The sequence below is a fragment of the Lithobates pipiens genome, unplaced genomic scaffold (genome assembly GCF_037356315.1).
Source record: "Lithobates pipiens isolate NorthernLeopardFrog02 unplaced genomic scaffold, aLitPip1_a1.2 Scaffold_13, whole genome shotgun sequence".
NCBI classification, from domain to species: Eukaryota; Metazoa; Chordata; class Amphibia; order Anura; family Ranidae; genus Lithobates; species Lithobates pipiens.
Genome location: NW_027507718.1, coordinates 454,633,360 through 454,661,164, shown reverse-complemented (window position 1 = coordinate 454,661,164; position 27,805 = coordinate 454,633,360). Strand labels below are relative to the sequence as shown.

At 43.2% G+C, this 27,805-nt stretch overlaps 1 protein-coding gene across 2 annotated transcripts in view; it reads right to left on the bottom strand.

Moving 5' to 3' along the window:
* Positions 1–12,874: 12,874 nt before the first annotated feature.
* Positions 12,875–27,805, bottom strand: part of CLNK (cytokine dependent hematopoietic cell linker) — a 267,728-nt gene continuing 252,797 nt past the window's right edge. For both annotated transcript variants that reach the window (XM_077477779.1, XM_077477780.1), the window contains exon 16: positions 12,875–14,079. In XM_077477779.1, coding sequence (XP_077333905.1) covers positions 13,948–14,079 — 132 coding nt within the window. In that variant the 3' untranslated portion in view covers positions 12,875–13,947. The remainder of the gene's footprint in view (positions 14,080–27,805) is intronic.

Genomic DNA, 27,805 nt, shown 5'->3' with positions numbered 1-27,805 from the left:
AGCCCTTTTGAACCTTTAAGAAAAATGTCCTTGGTTCTTTTGTCAACAAAGATAATCTTTCTGGTTGCCATTTCTTCTGCTAGAAGAGTATCGGAACTTGTGGCTCTTTCTTGTAAAGAGCCATATTTGATCATGCATAAGGATGAGGTGTGTTTTTATATTTTTTTTTTTTGCTTTTTTTTGTCATCCTGAATTCCTACCAAAAGTAGTAACAGGTTTTTTTTTTTTTTCATTTAAAGCAAGATATTATTCTACATTTTCGATATAGTAAGAGCGAGCAGTCTGTTTAAAGGCGACAGGTTCGCAAAACACATGTTTTTTTGTTTGTACGTTTACCAGATTTTATCAAATCGATATTAACCGGTTCCCGACCAGCGCACGCCGATGTACGTTGGCAGAATGGCACGGGCAGGCATATTGGCGTACAGGTACGTCCAATCTTCAATGCCGCCCTGCCATCACGAGCGCGCCGGCGGCAGCGCGCTCTTGTGCCGGTCGGGACCCCCGTGAGTCCGGTCGCGGGTCCCGCGGACTCCATCGCCACGGGCATACCCGCGATCCTCTCACGGGACGGCTGAATGGAGGAAAAGCCGTGTAAACAGCATTTCCCCATTCTGCCTAGCAACTAGTGACGCTGATCTCTGCTCCATGTGATTGGAGCAGAGATCAGTGTTCGCTAAATGAAAGCCCAACCCCCCCCACAGTTAGTAACACACCCCTAGGAACACGTAACCCCTACACTGCCACCCACTGGTTAACCCCTACACTGCCACCCACTGGTTAACCCCTTCACTGCCAGTGTTATTTACACAGGAATCGCTGCATTTATATAGCAGTGATTACTGTATAAATGACAATGGTCCCAAAAATGTCCGATGTGTCTGCCGCAATGTCGCAGTCACAATAAAAATCGCTGATCGCCGCCATTACTAGTAAAAAAAAAAAAATACAAAATGGGGATAGTTTTATGGCATTTTTATTAATTTTTTATTAAACGCTATAACTTTTACGCAAACCAATCAATCGCTTATTGGGATTTTTTTTTTACCAAAAATATGTAGAAGAATACGTATCGGCCTAAACGGAGGGAAAACATTTTTTTTTTATATATTTTTGGGGGATATTTATTATACCAAAAAGTAAAAAATAATGCGTTTTTTTTTCTGAATTTTTATTTTATTGAGAAAAACCATAAGGTAATGTACAGTAACTCGAAATACAAATACATTGGTGGTTAACAGTATGGCAGGAGTTTTCAGTTCAAAAACTGTACAATCAAGTGTAGCTTTGGTCCCTTGTATGCTCCCAAAGAAGAGAGCCTAGAAGGGAGGGAGAACAAAAGGAAAATTCTACATGAGGAAGGGGGGAGAAGGCAGTTAGGGAGCGGGAGAGGAAAGGGGGCGTTAGTAGGTCACAGTTCATTTTAATGATTAGTGTAGTAATATGCCTGTTAGGAGACAGCCCCTGGTGGCTCTTTTATTTCCAGGTAAAAGGCCAGCATAAGTGAGGACTGGTAAATTGGTTAAGGACAAGGCAGGGCCCTACGATCTGATAGCCAGAATTGCCAGTGGCGATAGAATTTATCTAGCCTCAGCTGTGCTTTTGCAAAGACAAATTCCATTAGTAGGTGGTCATTAAGGGCATCAATGGTGACCTGAACAGAGGGTAGGAAAATCTGTTTCCAAGGCCGGGCAATAGATAACCGGGCAGCAATAAGAATGTGGATTATGATGGGGTGGAATTTGGAGGACCATTCAGAGAGGCCCAGCCCGAAAAGAGCCACCTGGGGGGATAAGTCAATATTCATGTTAGTAAGGTCCCGTATAAGTGCGGAAACGTCTCTCCAAAAAGCAGTAATCGATGGGCATGCCCACCATATATGGAATATATGCCCCTCCAAGTCACAAGTTCTCCAACATTTATTAGGGTGAGTCGGGAAAATTTGAGCCAATTTCACAGGGGTGTAGTACTACCGGTGTACAATTTTCATCGTGGTTTCCCAGTGGGAGATGTTTTTAGAGTATATGGCAGATGAACGAAGTGCTCTGTACCAGCTAGTGGGTTGAATCGCTATTTGTAGTTTGGATTCCCAGTATTGTATAGTGGGGGTGTGTTCCTCCATGTTTGGCTTTGTTAGTAGGCTGTAAAGGTAGGATATGCCACGCTTTTTGATGTTGGTTGAGGAAAGAAACTGTAAGATGTCTTTAGTCCACATGCAGTGCGAGGTCAGGATGGAGTTGAGTATATGGCGGATCTGTAGGTAGACATAGAAGTCATTATTGGGGATGCGAAAACATTCTTTAATTTGGGAGAAGGACATAAGTTGATTCCGTGGAAACAAATCTCCAACTTTCCGTAGACCCTGTGAGGACCAGCGCTGTAATGGGAGATCAGGTGATAAGAGCAATAGGCCTGATAATGGGAGCAGGTGAAGGGCTTCCACGTGTATGCCTCCTGTGGTTTGTAGGATTGATTTCCATGTGGATAGTGTAGCGTTAACTGTGGGGAGAAAGGAGCGTAGATGATGGTGACCCATCCAGATAGCCGCCAATAAGAGTGCTGGTGGATGGCCAAGATTGTTAGCTTCAATAAGAGTCCAGGGCTGTGCTGAGGATATGTCCCATAGTTGTTTGGTTTGTTCCAATATTGTTGCTTTATAGTACATACAGAGGTCTGGTACCCCAAGGCCAGCATAAGCTTTGGGCGTGTAAAGTAGAGAGGCTTTGATGCGTGGCTTGCGTGCCGCCCATATGAAGTGATTAATGATCCGTTGGAGCATGGCAATGTCCTATTGCAGGATCGGTATTGGTAGGGTCCTAAAAAGGTATAGAACGTGTGGTAGGAGGAACATCTTAGAGAGGGCTATTCGACCTGCCCAGGTAGCTTTCGCAGATAAGCGATTTTATAATGTCCTGTAATTTCTGACTCAATAGAGACAGGTTAGTGCGGAGAAGTAGGTTAGAGGGGGAGATCAGTTGGATCCCCAAGTAGGTCATAGAGGATCCGGAGGCCCAGAAGAAGGGAGAAGAGGTTGTAATGTTTTCTTTAAGTTGTGGGGAGAGGGAGACTCCCAGCATAGCTGATTTATAGTGATTCAGTTTATACATGGACACTAGGGCTGAAACGATTAATCGACATAATCGATAATGAAAATCGTTGTCAACGATTTTCATTATCGATTAGTTGGTCCGCACCATGCGATCCGCGGAGCGGTCCGTGGCTGCGGCCTTAGGAAAGGTCGCGGCTTCAGCCTAGCTCCGGAGCTGGCGGCCATCTTGGCACACCCGGCGGCGGTGTTGTAAATTGTAACCCCGTCACTTCCGGTGCGGCTCCGTTATAGTGTCATATTTTGCTGCCTATCACAGAATGCTACGGAAGTGAGGTTGCCGCCAGAAATTGCGTACTGCGCATAGCGTTCCAAACACTCGCGCCGTGCGTTCAATCATAGTTTCGGCAATACTGTTCAGCGAAACCATCACATAATGTTACAGAAGTGACGTTACAGACAACACAAACACTGGGCCGTGCGTTACAACACTAATACTTCCCTTGTTACCTAGTATCATATCATATGGAACGCACGGCGCGAGTGTTTGGAACGCTATGCGCAGTACGCAATTTCTGGCGGCAACGTCACTTCCGTAGCATTCTGTGATAGGCAGCAAAATATGACACTACACCGTCACTGAAACAGCTGACGGCGGCCCTTTACCGCGCATGCGCCACTTCAATGCTATTACCAGCGCATGCACAGGATATTTCTTTAACGGCAGAGAAAAAGTATGGACTGAAGCGGGCGGAGACTTGCGGGCGGGTGGAGTTGGACAGATAATAACAGAAAAAAGGGGGTTTGCGCTATGGATAAGCTGCAAAAGAACGGTGGATATAAGAGGGCTGCCACTACCCCAGGCTCGCAACAAAAAGTTGGAACAGTATACCAATGTTATAAATACAGGTTTTAAAAGCGCTCTACTCTGATGTTTTATAACCCCAGGCAATGTAAAATATACAAAAATTAAAATGAAATTAGTGGGTGTGTTTTTGTAAAATCTGTGCAAAGTGCAATGTGCAAATCTTGTTAATTAGAGGACTAATATTTGCATTGTATCTGCACAATTTAAATTCAATTGTGACAAGCGTTCTTTCATATATATATATTTTTAATAGTATTGGCTTTTTTATTTAGTCATTGTGCACTCTGAGATATATATTCATCACGTGGTATAATTTATAGATCAACATTTGATAATTGATTCATTTTTACATTGTGCGTTTATTTTTCATATTGTGCGTTTTTTTTGTTTTTTTTTAAATATGATTTTATCCGATTAATCGAAAAAAATAATCGGCCGATTAATCGATTATGGAAATAATCGTTAGTTGCAGCCCTAATGGACACCTTGCTAAACTGATGAAGGAGATCACACAGTGGTGGGAGGGATTGTATTGGGTCAGTGAGCCAGATGATTATATCATCGGCGTAGAGGCCAATCTTGTGGTGGGTTTGGCCGACAGTCAGGCCGGCAATATGTGGGTGTGCTCGAATGGCTTGAGCTAGGGGTTCCATTACTAGAGCAAAGATTAGTGGGGATAGGGGACACCCCTGTTGAGTTCCATTAGTTATAGGGAAGGGGGTGGATAGCATACCAGAGGTGAGAACTCTGGCGCACGGTGTGGAGTAGAGCCCCAAGATGGCTTGTCGAAATGGACCATGGATACCGAATTTCTGAAGGACAGAGTCTAAATATACCCAATTAACCCTATCAAACGCCTTCTCTGCGTCAAGAGAGATCAGCAGAGAAGGCGTTCGGTGGTGCTCAGCCCAGTGGATAAGATCTATGAATCTTCGAGTGCCATCTGAGACTTGCCGGTAAGGAATGAAGCCTACCTGATCCGGATGAACTAGATCAGGTATAAGTTTTGCAAGGCGGGTGGCTAATAGTTTTGTATAGATCTTGAGATCCGTATTAAGTAGAGAGATGGGGCGATAATTGGCTGGATCTTGGGGGGGTTTGCCTGTTTTATGTATAGTGGTTATTATCGCTTCAAGGGATTCAGACGGAATCTCTCCTGTTGACAAGAACCTATTAAAAGAATTACAGAGGTGGGGCACTAGTAGATCCGCGTATGTTTTATAATATTCGTTAATGAAGCCATCAGGGCCCGGGGCTTTATGAGAGGGAAGATTTTTGATAATTTGTTGAATCTCTCCATCTGAGAATGGTTGGCTTAGTGACTGGAGTTGCGTTGAGGATATTGAAGGTAATTGGAGGGGATCAAGAAATTCTTGTATAAGTTGCGGAGTGGGATGGGATTCCGAGGGTGATAATGAAAGATTATATAATTTCGAATAAAAGGCGCTAAATTCGTCCGCTATATCTTTTGGGTTTGTTAGCTTGTGTCCCTTATCATTAATGAGAAATGGGATCCTGGATTGTGCTACTCTGCGTTTATATTGTTGGGCCAAAATTTTCCCCGCTTTATTCCCCTGGGCATACCATGTAGCTCGGAGGCGCGTAAGGTAGAAGTCGTGGCCCTTTTGGAGGTATGAGCTGAGGTCATTTCTCGCTTTGATAAGTTCCGCTGTGGTAGTTGGGTTAGGATTTAGTTTGTTCCGCATTTCGAGTGTTCGGATATTGTGGAGAAAGGAGTTTAGTGTGTGGGTTCTCTTTTTCCTTTCCTGAGCACTTAACTGTATACAGGTTCCTGGTTTGACTGACTTGTGGGCATTCCAGAGCGTACTTGGGTTAGAAACGGAGCCAGTGTTATTAGTAAAAAAGGATGATATCTCAGATCGAACCAGTTCCAGAGTTTTCAAACTGCTCAGTATCGAGGCGTTCAAGCGCCATGGAGTGTGTCTGGGAGTAGTAGGGGACATAGAAATAGTGATAGAAACTGGGGCGTGGTCTGACCACGTGATAAGTCCTATAGTGGATTTAGTAATTTTTTGAAGCAGGATTTTGGAGGTCAAGAACAGGTCGATCCGAGAGTATGATCTCTGGGTATGCGAATAGAAAGAATAATCTCTCTCGGTACCGTGTTGGCACCGCCAGGGGTCATATAGGTCTTCTAGAGGAAGCAGTCGAACAGAGAGCTGTGGATTTTCTGCGTTTTGTGTTTGACGAATCTATCTGGGGGTCTATGACTTCGTTAAAGTCTCCACATATTATAATTTGATCTTTAGGGTAATGTTGAATTTTTTGCAGCACGGATTTGTAGAACGATTTCTGATGTGTGTTGGGAGCGTATACATTCACAATTATGAGGGGTTGGTTATTGAATGTGGCCGATAGAATTAGGTACCTGCCTGAGGGGTCCTGGTCAAGATGGGTCAGATGAAAGGAAACCGAGGATCGTACCGCTATCATGACTCCTCTTGTTTTCTTGCTGGACTGTGATTGAAAGCGATGGGGAAATAATTCGTGGGAGCATTGGGGGGATTTATGTTCAGCGAAGTGTGTCTCCTGAACGCAAAGTACGTCCGCCTTTAATGAAATAGCTTCTCGCCATAACAGTGAGCGTTTAAAGGGACTGTTAAGACCTTTGGCATTGAGGGATACTATCGTGAGTGACATTGCTTCTTGAGGAGGAGAATTGCTGTGACGGTACTGAGATAGCTAGTCTCCTATTGTAAAGAAGAAATACGGTAAGGGGGGGGGGGGGGGGGGGAGTTGTTGCAAATACAGTGAAGAACACGGAATGAAGTGTGGGCAGATCGTAAGCTGCAATGGGAAGGTGGGCTTAATCTGCTCACACTGTACAAAACAGAAGCGACAAAATCTATGAATCAATTAACAAAACAGACTGAACAGTAGAATGAAAGAATGAACTTTAACAAAAGGATGTGCTTAGCACATCAAAGGGATCCTGTGGAGCGCAGAAGAGGTGACATAAACGTCTCCACTCCTCCACTGTCTCGTTAACTCGTGTGATGAAGATTTTATCCATCCACAATCATGAGACTCTCTGGCCTTAACCAGGGTTTGTTAGGACTTCCCGCAATTGAGTCGGAGCTCGCGGTCCCCACGGATTGGCCATTTTGGGGATTTGCTGCACATTAGGAATCGGTGAGGTAGTTTGTGAGGTAACACCCCAGTTGTTAAGCTGTTTCATGCCATCCTTGGGTGTTAGAATGGAAACTTGTTGGTTGCGGTATGTCACCAGCAGCTTTGTGGGATAGCCCCATTTGTAGGTTATCTTGTGCTCAGTAAGCACCGAGGTCACTGGAGCAAAGACTTTGCAGGCTTGCGACGTGGCTGCAGAGATGTCATTGTTTAAGGGACAGTTTATTAAAGAGTTCCGGCAGGGAGCGTATAGCACGTGCCGCACGCATAATCTCCTCCTTCACATGGAAGAAGTGTACTCTGGCAAGGATGTCTCTGGGGACCGATGCTGGTAAATGTTGTGGTTTGTGGATCCTATGGGCACGATCAATAAGCATGTCCTTCACTGTTAATGTTGGGACAAGTTTGCGGAAAAGCTGGTGTAAATATGGTATTATTTCAGGGGTGGCCAGTGACTCAGATACCCCCCTTATCTTAATATTGTTTCGTCTCGAGCGGTCCTCGAGGTCTGCGACTTTTAAGCGGAGCATATGTATAGCGGCTGCCTGATCACCCTGTTTATATTAGATATTTTTAATTCCCTGTGAAGGTCAGCTTGCAGGGATAGTAGCATGGCTTTTAGGGAGTGTTCAGAGGCTGGGTTATCAGTGGTAGGGTATGCAGCCAGCGATTGTGAGGAGTGAGGATCTGGTGTGGGACTACAAGCCCCAGCGCCATATTGCTTCTTGCTGGGAGGCAGCTTTTCAGGGGATTGTGCAGGCATTTCAGCAATCCTCTTACCTCTGTCCCCTGGAGAGAGAGAAGGCACTGCGCTCTGTTCTATCTCGTCCTCCGGGTCAGGAAGAGCAGGGGGGGGCGCCATAGAATGATCCGGCGGCCTCTCCATGTCCCCGCGCTCCCCACCGGTGCCATGTTGTCTCCCTTGCTGTGAGGGCTGCATATAGAAATCCAGCAGCCTGCGGGATGTCTTCAGCTACTGCCGCTTTCGGGACATAACCCGGTGAGTGCCCCGTCTCTGTCCCTCCGTTCGGAGGGTAACTGCTGTTCTGGAGAAGGCTGGATATGCCTATGAAGCATGTGGAGGAGCGGAGCAGTGAGTTCATGCGGCCATCTCTCTCAGCCGCCAGGCCACGCCCCCAAAAATAATGCTTTTTTTTTCAAAATTGGCGCTCTATTTTTGTTTATAGCGCAAAAAAATAAAAACCGCAGGGGTGATCAAATACCACCAAAAGAAAGCTATATTGTGGGGAAAAAAATGACATCAATTTTGTTTGGGAGCCACGTCGCATGACTGCGCAATTGTCAGTTAAACCAGCGCAGTGCAGAATCGCAAAAAGTGGCCTGGTCTTTGACCAGCAAAATGGTCCGGTCTGTAAGTGGTTAAAGGTCATGAGGATATTGCCTTTGGGAGCTGTATATTGCAGGCTGCAGTATGAGTCCTCTGGCCTCCTATTTTTTTTTTTTGGTTGTCTCTCCCTTCAGTTGCCATTGCTATGGGGCATCCCCCATAGTAACTACTATGGGTCTGTGTCACCTGAGGTAAGAAAAGAAAACAGGATTTTTAAAATGGCTTACCTGTAAAACCATTTTCTTTAATGTACATCAGGGGACACACAGGTCCCTCTCTTCTTGGTGTACACTTGTATTGCTTGGCTACAAAACTGAGGACTCCTAGTAGTGGAAGGGGTTATATAGGGAGTACACTTCTTTCCTTATGTGATGGACACTGGTATGCCCCTATCAGTGGCCCATATAACCCACATAGTAACTACTATGGCTCTGTGTCCCCTGATGTACATCAAAGAAAAGGATTTTACAGGTAAGCTGTTTTAAAAATCCTGTTTTTATTTTTTGCTATAATATCCCAAATTTATTAAAAACTATTTTCCTCGCTTTAGGCTGATTATGTATTCTTCTACATCTTTTTAGTAAGAACACACGATCTGTTTCTCCTCCCCTGACAGGACAGGGATTTGTGTGTTTACAAATGCCTGTTCCTGCTCTCTTGCCTGCAGTTATGGGTGGCTGGAGGGGATCGCACCCACAGGCCATGTGCATCGGGTCCCCTGCCATGCTCTTAAAGCAGCCACAGTGTGTATATATTCACGCTGCAGACCCATTCTGTGTATATATGTGTGTGTGTGTGTGTATGTGTATGTGTATGTGTATGTGTGTATATATATATATATATATATATATATATATATATATATTATAAGTCCTTTCCTGATCTTTTGTCCCCGCACCTTGTTGAGACCTTTAATGCCCTCCCACAATCTACTAGAAATAATTCGGACCTTCTAGAAGCACATATTACCCTAATACCCAAACCAGATAAAGTCCCCTCTTTAGTCACTAACTACCGCCCCATCTCTTTACTCAATGTTGATCTGAAGATCTATGCCAAAATCCTAGCAAATCGTCTGTCACCATTACTCCCTGACCTGATATCCACTGATCAAGTAGGTTTTGTCCCTGGCAGGGAAGCCAGGGATAACGCCATTAAAGCAATAAACATACACCACTGGCTGACAACGTCTCGCACAGAGGGCTTCTTCCTTTCCCTAGATGCCGAGAAGGCGTTCGACAGGGTGGCATGGGATTATATGATCTCAACGTTACAATTTATTGGAATCCCTCCTCGGATGTTACAAATGATAAAGCTTCTATACTCATCCCCTACAGCGAGGATAGAAGTTAATGGCCACCTGTCGAACGCCTTCTCTATTACCAATGGCACGCGCCAAGGATGCTCTCTCTCCCCACTCATCTTCGTGCTAACACTAGAACCGTTCCTTCACGTGCTCAGGGAAAATCAAAACATACCGGTCAATAACAAGATATACAAAATCGCTGCATACGCAGATGATATCTTGCTCTTCCTATCCAATCCTATCATCTCCATTCCCAACTTATTACACGACTTAGACACTTTTCGCGCAATATCCAATTTAAAGATCAACTTCGACAAATCGAAAGCATTACCGGTCACCCTACCAGAACGGCTCGTAACACAATGTAAAGGGAATTATCCTTTTCATTGGGAACGCCATACTTTAACCTACTTGGGTATTAAACTTCCTAACACTCTTTCCCAATTGTATGAATACAATTTCGGCCCACTGCTCCTGAAAATACAAGAAGACCTCCTGAAATGGCACAAGACGTCTTTCTCATGGTTTGGGAGGATTGCTATTTTAAAAATGAATATCCTCCCCAGATTGCTTTACTTACTGCAAGCTATACCCATTGATCTCCCCAAATCGTTTTTCAACACCTACAAAAAGATATGTAGGAACTTTATATGGTCTCACAGATCCCCACGCCTAAGCAGTGCAAAACTCATCCTTCCCAAGACTAAAGGGGGCCTAAGGGTGCCAGACATTCACACTTATTACCACGCTAACCTTTTACAAAGGATAGTAGACTGGCACCTGCATCATAATTCCAAAGCTTGGGTTCAGTTAGAACAAACAATGATTTCTCTCCCGCTGATCAACTTACCATGGATTCCTAAATCCTGTATCCCTGCGGTGTGCTCGACACACCCCTTGGTTGGACCCTCAATTCGTGCAATACACCGAACATCCAATACCCTTGGTTTGCAACTGCCAAACGGCCCGATGACTCCTCTATCTGACAACCCGGATTTTCCACCTGGCATTGCACCCAGAGGTCCCTCATGATCACAACTCCATTCCACGTATAGAGCATACCAATTCTTCCGACACAAAACTCTGCTCTCTTACCCGGAGATGACAGCCGAATTTCCAGAGCTACAGTTACCATTTTTTAAGTTCCTACAAATTCGACATTTTTTTCACTCAACTAAACCACTTTCATGTTGGTGTAGAGAATTTACCCCCTTTGAAATTCTGTGCAATAGTGCGGAACCCCAGACGCATATCATTTCCAAGATGGTTACATTACTCAATGCAGACAGTTCATTGCACACCCCCATGTGGCAGTTATGGGAGACTGAGCTTTGTACCACCTTGACTAAAGATGATTGGACCTCGATTTATAACCACATGCACAAAGGCTCCATTAATGTTTCAACACAAGAAAACAGATATAAACTCTGTTCAAGATGGTACCGCACCCCCGACAAAGTTCATAAAATATTCCCTGACATGTCCCCTATATGTTGGCGTTGTAACTCAGCAGTGGGCTCTTTCCTCCATGTATGGTGGGACTGTCCGGTGATTCAAACATTCTGGAAAGAGGTCCATGACAAAATCACACAAATTACGACCTATCAACCGGAATACTCTCCAGCTCAATACCTTCTACATCACACTCCCATACCAAACCGTAGTTATAAACAATCACTGACTCTACATTTGATAAATGCAGCTACTCAATGTATTCCCAGACGTTGGAAATCGTCATTACCTCCCACTTTGGAAGACTGGTACCGACAGATTAACAGAACCGAAGAAATGGAAAGACTCATCCTTCAATCACATGATAAACACACCAAATTTACCCAGACATGGGCGTGCTGGATTCAATTTCGGTCCTCCCCTACTCATTCATCTCTAATTCACCTTAACCTGAGACGCTCCACACCAGCCTAATTCCGTCACCCCTACTACCATTTACACCCCTTCCATCCCCCATGCCCCCCCCCCACATCCTCCCTTACCACCTTTACAATAGAAGACTTTAAAAAATTTCTATTTACACTGGCCTTTATGAACACATACCCTGGTGCTACAAAATGTGTGGTTCATAGACCCGCCAACCATTGGTTAGAGTTAATGCTCTGAAGCCTACAGAATTCAAGCGGCATATCTTTCGCCTCCACAGCGAGTTCCCAATAGAGGTGGATGGACGAATGTTACAGGGCCCGTTTACAACTCTAATGGTCTCACTGACATAACCCTAAGAACCCCCTCATAACAACTATGGCCTACTGACTTGGACTTTCCACAAATATAGATCACCCAAATGGTGCCTCTAAACTCCCTAACTCTACATCCTGCTCGTACTGAGGATTAGCGCTCTGTACAATCCCCACCTGAGAGGCAGGTTCGTCCCTTACATGTCTTGTTCCTACTCGCCTATCCTATTAAGATTGCCACACTTATACCATTAGCTCCAAACACGCCACTTTCACTTGGTTTACTTTACATTGTAATAATAAAAACCAAACGCCTATGATAATAATACTGCTTGATGCCTACTGTTATTTCCAATTATATGGCAGTCGCTGATGGATTATACATATGATTTTGATTTTGTTATGGTTACTGTATTTGCCTTGACTGTATTGTTATCTATACTTTAATAAAATGTTTGAAAATATATAATTTTTATTTTTTTCTATCTATCCGGTTAAACGCTTCTTCTAGTCCAACTGCATTGAATGGCTTTGTATCTTCTTAAACCACCTGATGCTGAATAGTTTTTCCCTGTGCTATGTTTTATAATCCACAGTATGTAATCAGCTTTAATACTATTTATTTATTTATTTTTTACACTTGATCCTGGAATAGATAATTATTCTCTACAATTTGGGAGTTTTTATTTGCATAAATGTTGTACCATTTGTATAATTTGAAAATTCTTTGCTAGGGATACTCTCGAATATAGAACTGACAAATCTTTTTAGTCTTTTGCAGGCATTAACAGTCACAAATATTCTTCAAGATATAAAGCTTTTTACCATCTGCCTCTCTCTAACCCAGTGTTTCTCAAATCCAGTCCTCAGGCCCCCCCAACAGGTCATGTTTTCAGGATTTCCCTCAGATGAAACGGCTGTGGTAATTGCTAAGGCAGTGAAACTGATCAAATCACCTGTGAAAAATAATGGAAAACCTGAAAACATGACCTGTTGGGGGGGCCTGAGGACTGGATTTGAGAAACACTGCTCTAACCTATGGTGACAGTCCATTGCTTTTTCCCCTTACCTGGTGAAGCCACATCTCATGCCATCACTGGTTATGGTGTGTGACCACTAATCCAGAGTTGCAATGGTGCCCTGTGACCACAGGTACCTTACTACCACCCCCTATGATGACACCATCCTCCCTTTTTTCCTCTCCTGAGAAGACCCAAGGCGTGTAGACAGGGGGCATGAACACTCAAAGGACACCAAGCAGGAAGTGAGAAAAGGAATAGACTGGGGCCTGAAATGTTACCTGACTGCTGCTTAAGTGAGACTAAACACTCCTATCTTTTACAGCCAAGGAAGTGGCCATCTCTGCCTGTCTCTTTGTGCAACACCATGGCAACTGCAAATCAATCAACTGATCGTGACTCCATCCACCCACCTCAGCCAAATAGAGGTATATTTATTTATAAAAATACAAGGCTTCCTGTGACTGACCCAGCAGCACTCAGCTCAACTGTTTTATTCCTTGGAGTGAAGACTTCCCTGTACTTCTGTCAAACAGCCCTGTATACTGTATGTAGCTGATGCTACATACAGTTTGTACTGTGCTTTCAGTGGGTGAATCTGTTCCTAAAAAAAATAGTTCATTTGGACCAGCTTGATCCAAATGAACTATTTTAAGTTAAATGAAACCTGGAGCTCAGCTTTTAGTGAGCCCTCTATGGACAAGAACAGGGTTACTTTTATTTCCCATAGTAAAAGTAAATGATGAATAAGATGAACTAAAATGCATTTTTGCTAGTAGTTTTCTAATTAGATTTCAGTTCTCATGTATATAAGTCTTCATCTTAGGAAAAATGTACAAGACAGTAGATACCCACAACAATAAGAATAAATAAAAAAAAAACCATAGCAAAGTATAAAATCCTATTTTTTTTTTTTTTTTGTATCTTTAACTTGCACTGCACAAATATCAGTCATTAGGTGGTTTTGGGTAACTACCATGATTTTGTTCAGATTTGGCAATATTTTAAGTGAAAAGAGTCAATCAGTCAGAAGAGGAGGGCGGGTTAGAAAACAATGCCTTCCCTGACAATTTCTTCTGCTTTTTCCATCAACAAGCAATAGAGGCGACTTCTTGTAAAACTCAATAATGTCATTCACAGATTCAAATTTCTGTAAAAAAAAAAAAGATATACTAGTTACAATTGTACATTTTTGTTCTAAATGTTCCATCAGTTATAACTAAAGCTTCATTTAAAATGCATAGTGTTGAAATCAAGATCTCCTATATGTAACTAAAATGTACACCTAAAAGGATTTTTTCCTTTTTTATTTTTTTTATTTTTTTTTAGTCCATATGAAATTGGTATACGGTATGTATATTATCTGCTATATTGATTAATCTAGACTCCCTTTCACATGTTTACCACATGATCTGTATATTAAATGTAAAAGACTTGCCACTAAAATCAACCACTCAATTATCAGGTAAATATCCAGGTGTAATCTCAAACTACAGGTCACACACTTTACTGCCACTTCTGCCTAGAGCCCTTTATAAGGAGCTTAGGCTCTTCCTCCCATTCTTTTGCCACAAAGACTTGACTACACCTCCCAGGTTGCTGAGTATTCCTTCTTGGACACACTTTCCCCATATCCCCACCCCACTTAGTGAGTACCCACAGAGAAATACCCTGACCCATAGCACTGGGGGAAACTAGGCTAAAAGGAGCCATGCAAAAGCTCAGGCAACCTTTCCTTGCACTAGAGCAGGACCCAGTTTTCACATAGTCTCTGCACCTGTTTTTAGCTTTGTCTCAGGCACACAACAGGTGGCCTACCTTACTAAGGCAGATTTTTCTGCAACTACATCACAATTACATTAGTAACTATAATACAACAACAACTATAATACAGCCATCACTGTCCAGGGCTAAAAAAACATCATGCCTGCTGTAGCTTCACCATCTCTACCCGAGTCAAATCCCAATATGCCTGCCATTGAAAAAGCAGACCGATAAGAATACCCAGCAGCAGCAGTATTTTCAAAGATTCCTCTGAGAATTTTTCAGCCCCATGCACCCGTTTTGGCTTCATGCTTGCTAATGTTGATATTCTCACTCATACTGCACAAAAGACTAGGCATTGTCGCACTTAAATACATAGGCTTACATAGGCTTTCAAGTTCAGCCCTTCCTTTTGGAGCGAGACTGGGCCCACAAAGCAAACCAAGTCTTCCCCAAAATTCACTTCCCAGTGAAGGGGCACCCACACTCCTAAGAGTGGGAAGATGTACATTACAGTTTGCCTATCTCTGGGTCACAGATAACTCAGACCTGTGGATTCATTCAGTGGTTTTAATGGGGTACAAAATGAAGTTTAGAACACTATCCCATCACCACTTTCTTTCAATCCAACCAAAATCTTGACAAGGACATTCCGATATTTAGAATTCCCTGAACCATCTTTTATCCTAGGGAGTACTAGTTCCAGTACCTTTTAGCGGACAGGTTCAAAGACTTCTATTGGAACCAGTTCACAGTACCATGGGGTATTCATCCTATCCTATTAAAGAAATACCCTCAAATTCAAACATTTTGCATTCAAATCTAAAAGTGGAATACTTGGCATCTGTAGGCATCCAATGTGTCTATCTTTACATCCACATTTATATCTTCATCTGCATTTTCTACACTTTGCAGCGAATGAAAGTCATTTCTTTTTTTTTTTTTTTTTTTTTTATATTTCTTTATTCGTTTTTTTTTGTTGTTTTTTTTTACATATCCATTATACATTTCACCATTTACATTCATCAAATGAAAGTCATTTCTAGTGTCACTCTGCTTTTTGGCCTATACTATTCTCACAAGTTAGTCACAAACGTACTCCCACCTGTTCTGGCCCTTCTCAGAATTTGGGACATCGAAGTTACATCTTATCTAGAAAACCGGCATTTGAAGGACTCCTCTCCCTTCTCGCTACCTGCAAACCTCCACAAGGTATTTCAAATGCTCCAAGATTTTGGTGGGTGATGAGCTTCCAAAAATCTGTTCTTTGACCTTCTCTTCGTCTACACACAGCCTATACATTAGTCTTCCTTCCAGAGCACAAACGTAGAAATCGTGCATGGGAGTTGAGATCAAAGACTCCGGTACCTTCTATGAGGAATCTAAGAAAGTATATCCTCTCTTGATAGAACAAATACAGTGAGATACTATGAATTTCTATCAAGACGATATGTGAAAATCTTCTTCATATTTGTACCTTTAGGTGACCTTTTGGCTTAGAGTTATGTTATCCATTAAGCCTCTTGCACATGGGAGTAAAAAATTCAATTTTTTTTTACTGATTTAAAACAAAATGCATTATCAATAGAACAATGTAGTCTGCACAGTAAAGATCAGTAATACAGTGTAGAGTACGAAGATGTAAAACAAAAACAGAATTTTACATTTGAGTGCAGTAATATACGCGCATATGCGTATTTACACGAGTATAAATTAGTGTATTACAACACTGGCAATGAAGAAGAATTTTACTCATCTATACACTTACGCATCTTTACATGCCTATACTCAACTTGGGCCAAAACAACTAATCGGTTATGAAATTAATTGATTACTATTTTCGTAATCAATTAATCGGCCAGTAACATAATGGGGTTAAAAAAAACTAAAATTAGGCTTTTAGAGTACAAAAAGAGAAAATTGCTACTGTAAATATTACTGTCACTGTTGCACAGTAAAAAAAAAAAATTAACCCCTTACAGTAGCGATTATTTGTTTGTTTTGTACTATAAAGGGCTTTTTTTTTTTTTTTTTTTTAATCCCATTATGTTACTAAATGTCTTAGGTCTGGTTCACACCTATGTGTTTTTTGCAGAAACGCACTACAGTTCATTTAATGTTCACATCTTTGCTTTTTTCAGCTTCTGTGTATTTGGAAAGGGTCAGGGACTTTTTTCAATGCAAAAACTGCTTTTTTTTGGTTCAATATACTTCAATGGAGAAGCTGCAGAAAAGCAAGTAATACGTTTTTGCAGCAATTTGTGTTTTTTTGTTTTGTTTTTTATCTGCTCAACAACAAATTGGCCAAAAAAAGCATAAAAAAATGCAAAAACGCAAATCACAGCAAAATCACCTGCACAAAAAATCAAAATGCACTGCAGAGACAGATCAAAAGCAAACTACATAGGTGTGTACCGAGCCTTATGCTGGCCACACAGATCATTTTTCAGATGAAAATATTAATACGAAAAATCTTTGTATATTCGGAGAATGAAAGAATGTTGTTTGAAATTTTCACTTGCTTTTAATATTCTATTTTAAAAGGAATGTCATTTCTGAATAAAAACCACATACACTGTCTAAAAATTCCTTTAACCAAGGAGTTTTTCTATAATTTCTAAATTTTCCCCTCACTGTGGTTGAAATCAAATGTCGATTTGACCCCACTAAAGATTAGAAAATCAAACCAACGTGATTACAATTTTGAAGAAAGACATTGTTTTTGTATGGCCAGCATACAATATATTACAGTTCTGTTTGAAAATCTGCAAAACTGTCTTTTTTTTTCTTTTTTCTTTTAAATAAAATTTGATCTCTGAGTCTGATATTTACTAGATTCAACCTCTAATAGTATATACAGTATATCTCTTCTGTCATTCTCAGAGTGGATTAAAGATTTTACTCCCTAACCATACAGTTGGTTATTTATATTTACCACTGTATATAGAGATATTTAAGAATAAATTGCCTTTTTTTTAAACTTTACATATTAACTAAATTTATACACCACACTTTCTTTAACCGGTTTCCGACCAGCGCACGACGATGTACGTCGACAGAATGGCACGGGCAGGCATATTGGCGTACATGTACGTCCAATCTTCAATGCCGCTCTGCCATCGGGAGCGCGCCGCCGGCAGCGGGCTCCCGCGCTGGTCGGGACCCCTGTGAGTCCGGTCGCGGGACCCGCGGACTCGATCGCCGCGGGCATACCCGCGATCGTCTCACGGGACGGCTGAAGGGAGAAAATGCCGTGTAAACAGCATTTCTCCATTCTGCCTAGCAACTAGTGACGCTGATCTCTTCTCCATGTGATTGGAGCAGAGATCAGTGTTCACTAAATGAAAGCCCAACCCCCCCACAGTTAGTAACACACCCCTAGGAACACTTAACCCCTACACTGCCACCCACTGGTTAACCCCTTCACTGCCAGTGTCATTTACACAGGAATCACTGCATTTATATAGCAGTGATTACTGTATAAATGACAATGGTCCCAAAAATGTGTCAAAAATGTCCGATGGGTCCCCCACAATGTCGCAGTCACAATAAAAATCGTTGATCGCCGCCATTACTAGTAAAAAAAAAATAATAAAAAATTATTAATAAAAATGCTATAAAACTATCCCTATTTTGTAAACGCTATAACTTTTGCGCAAACCAATCAATAATCGCTTATTGCGATTTTTTTTACCAAAAATATGTAGAAGAATACGTATCGGCCTAAACTGAGGGAAAAAAATGTTTTTTTTATATATTTTTGGGGGATATTTATTATAACAAAAAGTAAACAATAATGCGTTTTTTTCAAAATTGTCGCTCTATTTTTGTTTATAGCGCAAAAAATAAAAACCGCAGGGGTGATCAAATACCACCAAAAGAAAGCTCTATTTGTGGGAAAAAAGGACGTCAATTTTGTTTGAGAGCCACGTCGCACGACCGCGCAATTGTTAGTTAAAGCGACGCAGTGCCGAATCGCAAAAAGTGGTCTGGTCTTTGACCAGCAAAATGGTCCGATCTGTAAGTGGTTAAGGTTATTAATCGAAACAATAATTGGCTAGCTAATCGATTATGAAAATAATTGTTAGTTGTAGCCCTATACTCAACATTAATCAAGGTCTTTATACATTCCTGGGACTTTCTGTCAACACCAGTAAACATCAGTAAATTTTAATGACCTTGTGCAAGGGGCCCTATAGGTAGACCTTGTGATTTTAGCTATATGGTAATTGTGGTATGGAATTGTATAAGACCGATTTATGTTCATTCATTTACAGCATCAACTATAGTCCCATGCTTGAAGGGGTGTCATCTGTGGCAGCTTAATTGTAATTTGACTGGATTTAATTCTAGGTACATGGAACTTGGTCAATCATTATTGGTTGATGAAGATCACATATACATATGAATGTATAATTTGTATAATTTTGTATGTTATAAATCTACATCCACTGAACATATTCTCCTAAGAAATTGAACATTGTTCATAAAATGCTTTGAGGAAAAAAAATCCTGATTATGGATTGTGTGAACTACTGTTAAACATAGATGGTATCAAAGGTGAAACTAGACTGGAATTTACAGAAAGTGGTCATATGTCTTTAAAAGACGTTCTTTGTAAAAATGGTGGATATGTAATTGAATTACCAGTCTTAATATGCTGTTTTAAATATTAATAAAAATTTGTGATGTAAATAAAGTGGAAAGATTTTACGATACAATCTTTGATATTTTTAGAGTTCATGACTTCAATATACTTGAAAAAGTCACATTAGTGTTGTATTCTAGGACTCGGGTTGGTCTCCATTAACCCAATTTCATTTGAGACCTGTCCAACACATTTGGTTTTGGCATGGAACAAGCATGCTCTTTCTCTTAACCTAGCTGCGCTCCTATCCAGCAAAGCCAGAAATTCCCTAGTTTGTTGGATTTACAACCTAGCCTTGACAATGTAGAAATTACTTCTGCCAGAGGAAATCTGTAAAGTTAGCAGTCAATGCAAATCTGTATTTGCTTCTTTCACTGTTATGTTGGCGTGAGAGTCAGGCCGCGTACACACGGGCGGACTGTTCGCCCAACTTTGTCCGCTGAACAGTGTTTGGGCGGACAGTCCGCTCGTGTGTGGGCTTTCAGCGGACAGTTTCAGCGGACAGTTGGACGGACAAGGTTTTTCGGAATTTCCGTAAAACTGTCCGCTGAAACCTTGTTTGAGCGAACAGTCCGCCCGTGTGTAGGCTTGTTCGTCAAACAAAGTTGCGCGCATGCTCAGAAAGGATTTTCACGCCGAAAGCTATAATGCAGTGTATAGGACGTCGTATTTTTCGTCCCGTCGTACGTGCCGTTCACGTCATCGCGCACGGTTTCAGCAAACTGTTCGTCCGTCGTGTGTGGCCATGTCCGTCCATGCTAAGTTTGAGCGGACTGTTTGCCGAAACTGTTGGACGGACAAAGTTGGGCGAACAGTCCGCGCGTGTGTACGCGGCCTCACTGAATGTTTGTTTGTTTTTTATCCTAAGAAATATTTGCTTCATTGGCACTGACATAATGTGGCTTAAAGGGGTTGTAAAGGTACATTTTTTATTTTCTACATAGGTTCCTTTAAGCTAGCGCATTGTTGGTTCACTTACCTTTTCCTTTGATTTCCCTTCTAAATGTTTTTTTTCTTTGTCTGAATATCTCACTTCCTGTTTCTCCTCAGTAAACTTCTCACCATCATCCAAGCTGGTGGTTAGTCAGCCAGAACAGCTTACTGGGGTGAAACAGGAAGTGAGAAATTTCGACAAAGAAAACAAAGAAAAAAAACATTTAGAAGGGAAATCGAAGGAAAAGATAAGTGAACCAACAATGCACTAGCTTAAAGGAACCTATGTAGAAAATAAAAAAATTACCTTTACAACCCCTTTAATGTCTACTCTACACAATCAAGTTATTGGTAGATCAAAGCATCTTTTGGTTTTGTCAGTGCCGTATTGCATGTCTCTACAGAAATGTTCCTGGTTGTGGCTCTGAGGGCACACTGTTTGCTTCGTCAGTATGGTTGTGATAGTGGTATGGCATTTGCCTTTGCAGATGTCAACCTGGTCATCTCACTTAATTTATCCACTTCAGCCCCGGAAGGATTTACCCCCTTCCTGACCAAGCCATTTTTTGTGATACGGCACGGCGTCAATTTTATTGACAATTGCGTGGTCATGCGACACTGTAACTAAACAAAATTCAGGTCCTATTTTTTTCACACAAATGGGCTTTCTTTTGGTGATATTTGATCACCTCTGCGGTATTTATTTTTTGCGCTATAAACAAACATTTCTTCATCAGTTTGGGCCGATATATATATTTTACATATTGTTGGTAAAAAAAATTGCAATACGCATATATATTGGTTTGCGCAAAAGTTCTAGCGTCTACAAAATAGGGGATAGATTTATGGCTTTTTTATTTATTATTATTATTATTATTTTTTTTTTACTAGTAATGGTGGCGATCTGCGATTTTTTTTATTTATTTTTTATCGGGACTGCAACATTGCGGCGGACAGATTGGACACTTTTGACACATTTTCACGACCATTGTGATTTATACAGCGATCTGTGCTACAAAAATACACTGATTACTGTATAAATGTCACTGGCAGGGAAAGGGTTAATGGGGTGATCAAGGGGTTAAATGTGTTCCCTTACTGTGTGTTCTAATTGTAGGGGGATAGGACACATAATCTGTCTCCACTCCCCTGACAGGATGTGGATTTGTGTGTTTACACACACAAATGCCGGTCTCGCTTTTGGAGCGATTGCGGCTGCTGGGCATGCGCATCGACTCCTTAGGGACATGGTACAGCTACGGGGATTTGCGAAGGAGTGCCATTCTGCTGTCATCATTCGGTTAACAGAGGAGCTTTTTTCTTTAAATCAAGTCAGCTGACCTGTATACAGCGCTCCCAAAACTTTCCTACCCATTGAAATGAATGGGCAGCACTTGTGAAGCGCTGCAACATGGGCGTTTTAACCCTTTCTTTGGGGTTAAAAACGCAGACGAACAGTGCAGCTTAAACAGCAGTAAAGCGCTGCTAAAACGAGTGGCACTTTAATGCTAATGCATGGGTGGCTCCAGTGTGAAAGGGGTTTAACTAGTTGCTGACCACCGGCTGTCAAATGATGGGCAGGCGGCGCACCTATTGTGGCGGGAGGCCGTCACATGACGTCCTCCCATTTAAACAGGGAATGCACCTGATCGTACACGTGCATCCCTGTTCCTTTGGTGGCGGCGTCTCACCACCACCAAGGGGGGTGAACAGCCATTTAGCATGGCTGTTTACCACGTGATCGGCCATGATGAAGTCACGGCCGATCACAGATGGTTACACCCCCACTGTGCACGGCGCATGCGTGCGATCACGCTGTGCATGCACCGACGCTGGTATACAGCCATTGGCTGGCTGTTTACCCACGTGATTGGCTGTGATCCTTTCACAGCCGATCACTAAATGTAAACAAACTGCGGTAATGAGATGTTACCGGGTTCTCCTCCTCACACACCGATCGTGTGTGAGGAGGAGATTTCGGTAACATTTCGTTACCGCTTACAGTACACACAAATCACACTGCCCCCCCAATAAAGAGGACCTGTCACCACCCATCATAGTACTTGTCACTCACAGTCCATCAGAGTATCCGAGTACCTGTCACAGTCCATCCGAGTACCTGTCACAGCCCATCCGAGTACCTGTCACAGCCCATCCGAGTACCCGAGTACCTGTCGCAGCCCATCCGGGTACCCGAGTACCTGTCGCAGCCCATCCGGGTACCCGAGTACCTGTCCCAGTCCATCTGGGTACCCGAGTACCTGTCCCAGTCCATCTGGGTACCCGAGTACCTGTCCCAGTTCATCTGAGTACCTGAATACCTGTCACAGTTCATCTGAGTACCCGAGTACCTATCACCGCCCTTCAGAGTACACAAATACCAGTCACCAGGCCATCAGAGTACCCGAGTACCTGTCACCATGCCATCAGAGTACCCAAGTACCTGTCACCATGCCATCAGAGTACCCGAGTACCTGTCCCCAGGCCATCAGAGTACCCGAGTACCTGTCACCATGCCATCAGAGTACCCAAGTACCTGTCACCGTGCCATCAGAGTACCCGAGTACCTGTCCCCAGGCCATCAGAGTACCCGAGTACCTGTCCCCAGGCCATCAGAGTACCCGAGTACCTGTCACCAGGCCATCAGAGTACCCGAGTACCTGTCACCAGGCCACCAGAGTACCTATCTGCATCCCATCAGAGTACCCAAGTACCTATTTGCAGCCCATGCCTCACAGAATATACATTGGAGTGTTTGCTTTCCAAAATGGACTCATTTTGTGGGTAATTTCACTGTCCTGGTGGTCCAGGACCTTCAAAAGTGTGATGGGTAGGAATGAAATGAGATGTGTCGTTTATGCTCCTAGAATGCCTGAAGGTACTACTTCAATGTTCGGCCTCTCTATGTGACCAGGCTGTGTAAAAGTCCTACACATGTGGTATCGCCATACTCGGGAGGAGTATCACAATGTGTTTTGGGGTGTAATTTTTGCTATATACATACTATGTGTTAGAAGTATATTTTAAATTGACAACTTTGTGTAAAAAAAATACGTTTTAATTTTTTTCCACATTTTCCAAAAACTTCTGGAAAAAAATGAACCGTTCAAAAGACTCATTATGCCTCACAGATTATACGTTGGGGTGTTTGCTTTCCAAAATGGGGTCATTTTATGGGCAATTCCATTGTCCTGGTACTCCAGGGCCTTCAAAAGTGTAATAGGTGGCTGTGAAATGAGATGTGTCATTTTTGCTCGTGGAACGTCTGAAAGTGCCACTTCAATGTTGGTGCTCTGTATGTGGCCATGCTGTGTAAAAGTCTTGCACATGGTATTGCCATACTCGGGAAGACCTTGTATAGCAGAATGTATTTTGGGGTGTGATTTGTTGTATGCATATGCTGTGTGTGAGAAATAACCTGATAATATGACAATTTTGTAAAAAAATAATAATAAAAAAATCGTAATTTTTCAAAGAATTGTGGGAAAAAATTACAACTTAACCATTTAAGGACCGCCGCATGTAATAATACATCGGCAGAATGGCATGTACGGGCACAAGCACGTACCCGTATGTGCTTGCTTTCCAGCGGGTGGGGGGTCCGAATCGGACTCCCTCCCGCTGGCTGCAGCAGTCCGTTTTGCTTCAGGGGCGATCGGGGAAGAGGGGATGGCTGTTGGTTTCTGGCCATCCCCTCTCGATCGCTCCTGGCAAATGAGAAGCTTCCCCTGCCTGTGTAGTGTAAACACAGGCAGGGACGAAGTGATGTCACTCTCCTCTGGGAAGTCTTTTTGACTGGACTGCGAGGAGAGGACATAGTAAGTGCACCAATCACTACACTGACACGTAGATACACATAGGTACACAAATCGCCCCCCCCCCTCCCAGTCACAGTGTCACTGATTGCAGTGATCATTTATTTACTGATCACTGCATTTAGTGTCAGTTGTGACAGTAAAAAGTGTCAGGGCAGTTAGTGTTAGGTCCAGGTTAGCCCCCTACCCCCCCCCAATAAAGGTTTAACCCCCTGATTGCCCCCCCAGGTAACCCTTTCACCCCCTTTTGCCAGTGTCACTAAGCGATCGTTTTTCTGATCGCTGCATTAGTGTCACTGGTGCTGCTAAGTAGATAGTTATTTTTTAGCTTCACCACCAGGTTTTTATAGCATTAGGTACCCCCATATACTACCCAATAAAGGTTTTAACCCCCTGATTGCCCCTAGTGTTAACCCTTTCACCAGCGATCACCGTATAAGTGTCACTGGTGATGCTGGATAGCCAGTTAGTTATTTAGGTTCCCCGTCAGGTTTTTATATAGCGTCAGGGACCCCCATATACTACCTAATAAAGGTTTTAACCCCCTGATTTCCCCCAGGTAACCCTTTCACCCCCTTTTGCCAGTGTCACTAAGCAATCGTTTTTCTGATCGCTGCATTAAAGTCAATGGTACCGCCAGGTAGCTAGTTATTTTTTAGGTTCACCGCCAGGTTTTTATAGCATTAGGTACCCCCATATACTACCTAATAAAGATTTTAATCCCCTGATTGCCCCTAGAGTTAACCCTTTCACCAGCGATCACCGTATAAGTCCAGCGATGGCTGATCTGATCCAGCGGCGGAGGATCTCTCAGTCCAGCTGTCCATACATCCGTCTTCTGTCTCCACTGCAGAGACACTGCGGGGATCCCAGCGCTGACGTTTCTTAGGAGGGCGGGGCCACCCGTCACCTGACCCCGCCCCCCCTGACGCTGGTGAGGAAAGCTATGGGGTTCCCCAGTGACATATGGGTGACCCTGCCCCCCTCTGATGTAACGCATGTTTCTGTTACATCAGAGGGGGCGGGGTCACCCATACGTCATTAGGGAATCCCTGGCTCCCCTCACCAGTGTCAGAGGGGGCGGGGTCAGGTGACAGGTGGCCCGCCCTCCTAATATAGGAAACGTCATCACTGGGATCCCCGCAGTGTCTCCGCAGTGGAGACAGAAGACGGATGTATGGACAGCGCTGGACTGAGAGATCCCCCGTCGCTGGATCAGATCAGCCATCGCTGGACCCCGGAGAGATGATCATCCATTGCTGGATAGCAAGAGTGGATTATCACCGCTGGAATCTTTTTTTTATTTTTAATAAAGGAATTTTTCAAAAGTGTGTTTGTCTTATTTAACCATTTTTACACTTTCTTTGTGAAATGGTAGGGGTACTTTTGTACCCCCTTACCATTCCAAACGGGGGGCCGGGATCTGGGGGTCCCCTTGTTGAAGGGGGCTTCCAGATTCGGATAAGCCCCCCGCCCGCAGACCCCCACAACCACCACTCAGGGTTGTGGGGATGGGGCCCTATTCCACATCAACACGGGGACATGGTGCTTTGAGGGGTCACAGATCCCCAAAGCATCCTCCCAATGTTGAGGGCATGTGGCCTGGTACGGTTCAGAAGGGGGGTGCTCTATCGTCCCCTTCTCTTTTCCTGTGGCCTGCCAGGTTGCGTGCTCGGATAAAGGGTCTGGTATGTATTTTTTAGGGGACCCCCACGTCGATTTTTTTTTTAATTTGATGCGGGGTTCCCCTTAATATCCATACCAGACCTGATGGGTCTGGTATGGATATTTAGGGGGACCCCCACGTCAAATTTTTTTTTTAGTTTGACACGGGTTTCCCTTAATATATATAAATATAAATATATATTGAATTTAGGGGAACCCCCACGCTTTTTTTTTTATTAATGAATAAATTGTCGGCTAATACAGAGAACACTCATTGAGTGTTTGCTGTATTACGGGAGCCGACAATATAGCCGCAAGTGATTTTAAAGACTTTTTTTCCTGCAGAAATGACACTTTGTGCAGGGACAGTTCTAAGCACGGGAAACATGCGCCCCTTCACAGGCATACTATAGACACCCCCAGGTATGAAATTTAAAGGAATATTACACTTTTATTGTTTCACTTTAATCATTATTAAAATCACTGCTCCTGAAAAAATGGCCATTTTTAAAACTTTTTTTTTGCATTGATCCATGTCCCCTGGAGCAGGACCCGGGTCCCCAAACACTTTTTAGGACAGTAACTTGCATATTAGCCTTTAAAATTAGCACTTTAGATTGTGAACGTTCGAGTCCCATAGACTTTAATAGGGGTCTAAAGTTCACACGAAGTTTAGGTCTGTTCGCAGGTTCTGGTGCGAACCGAACAGGGGGGTGTTCGGCTCATCTTTAATTACCATAAAAAAAACACAGGGTTAATTAGCACAAACAACAATGTGCGGAATATCCTTACAAGCCAGACTAGACTCATTTACACAACAGACAGGTGGCTGGAGTTGATGACATTAGCATCTAACAGTTTGTGTCCCAACAGTGTTATTCAGTCTATTGCTAATATGGCAAATACATATCCAGAGCCTGTGTGTCTTGGGGGGATATGGATCTGAATCCAAGTAACACCACCTCAGAGGTCCCCAGGCATACAGCTCACAAAGAGCACCGTTCCCCCAAATGCCAGGGCCCATAATCGCAAGGCAAGAGGCTCACATTCTGTCCCCTCCAACAGCCTCTGTCCCGGCTAAGTGTGTCACAGGGGGAATGGAGGGGGAGCTGAGACCTGACTTGTCACCCCATGACTGCTTCGAACTAATGTGGCTGGAGACCACGCATCTCACCACCGTGAGTGAAATACCCCTGCAGAATCCAGACCTAACAATTTTTGCTGATGACTCCCGCTTTGCTGATAAATGAGGCAAATACCACACAGGATATGCAGTCACCACTGAAAACACGGTTCTACAACTTGAAGCCCTACCCCTGGTGATGTCTGCACAGGAGGCGGAGCTGCAAGCACTTACTACAGCATGTAAATTGGCAGAGGGAAAAAGAGACAACATTCATACGAGCTCAAGATATGCTTTCGGCGTTGCCCATGATTTTGGTGTTATCTGGAAGGCCAGAGGATTCCTAACGACTGCAGGAACACCTGTGAAACACATCTCAGCTATCAAAGATCTGACGGATGCCTTGCTTCTCCCAACTCAAGTGGCTATTCTGAAAGAAATAAGCAAACGGCAAACTGAACTCGAAGGAAGCCAGAGGCAATCATCTAGCTGATTCAGTGGCCAAACAAGCAGCCAGCGGTCCACGGAAAGTGGAAAGCAGGGTGGTAGAAGAAGACCACCCTGTGCTTACCCTACAGACTTTCCAGTGGACAGAGTTTATCTGAAAGAGCTACAGGAAGTCTGGATGAGAAGGAAAGCTGGAAGCAGAGGGGAGCAACCCTCAAGGATGGACTGTTCGAGTGCAACAAGAAGCCTTGTCTACCCAGCGGTATGTACCCAGCCGTGGTGCAATGGGCACATGGAGCTGTCCACTTGTCAAAGACTCTTATAAATGCTTTTATCAACAAATACTATGTAGCACCAGGAATTACCCCACTGACCAACAACTTCTGCAGATCATGCACTATCTGTGCCAAATGTAATCCAGGACGCACAGAAAAGGCACCGCAAAAGCACCTGGCAAAAGCCCTATACCCCTTCCAGAGGA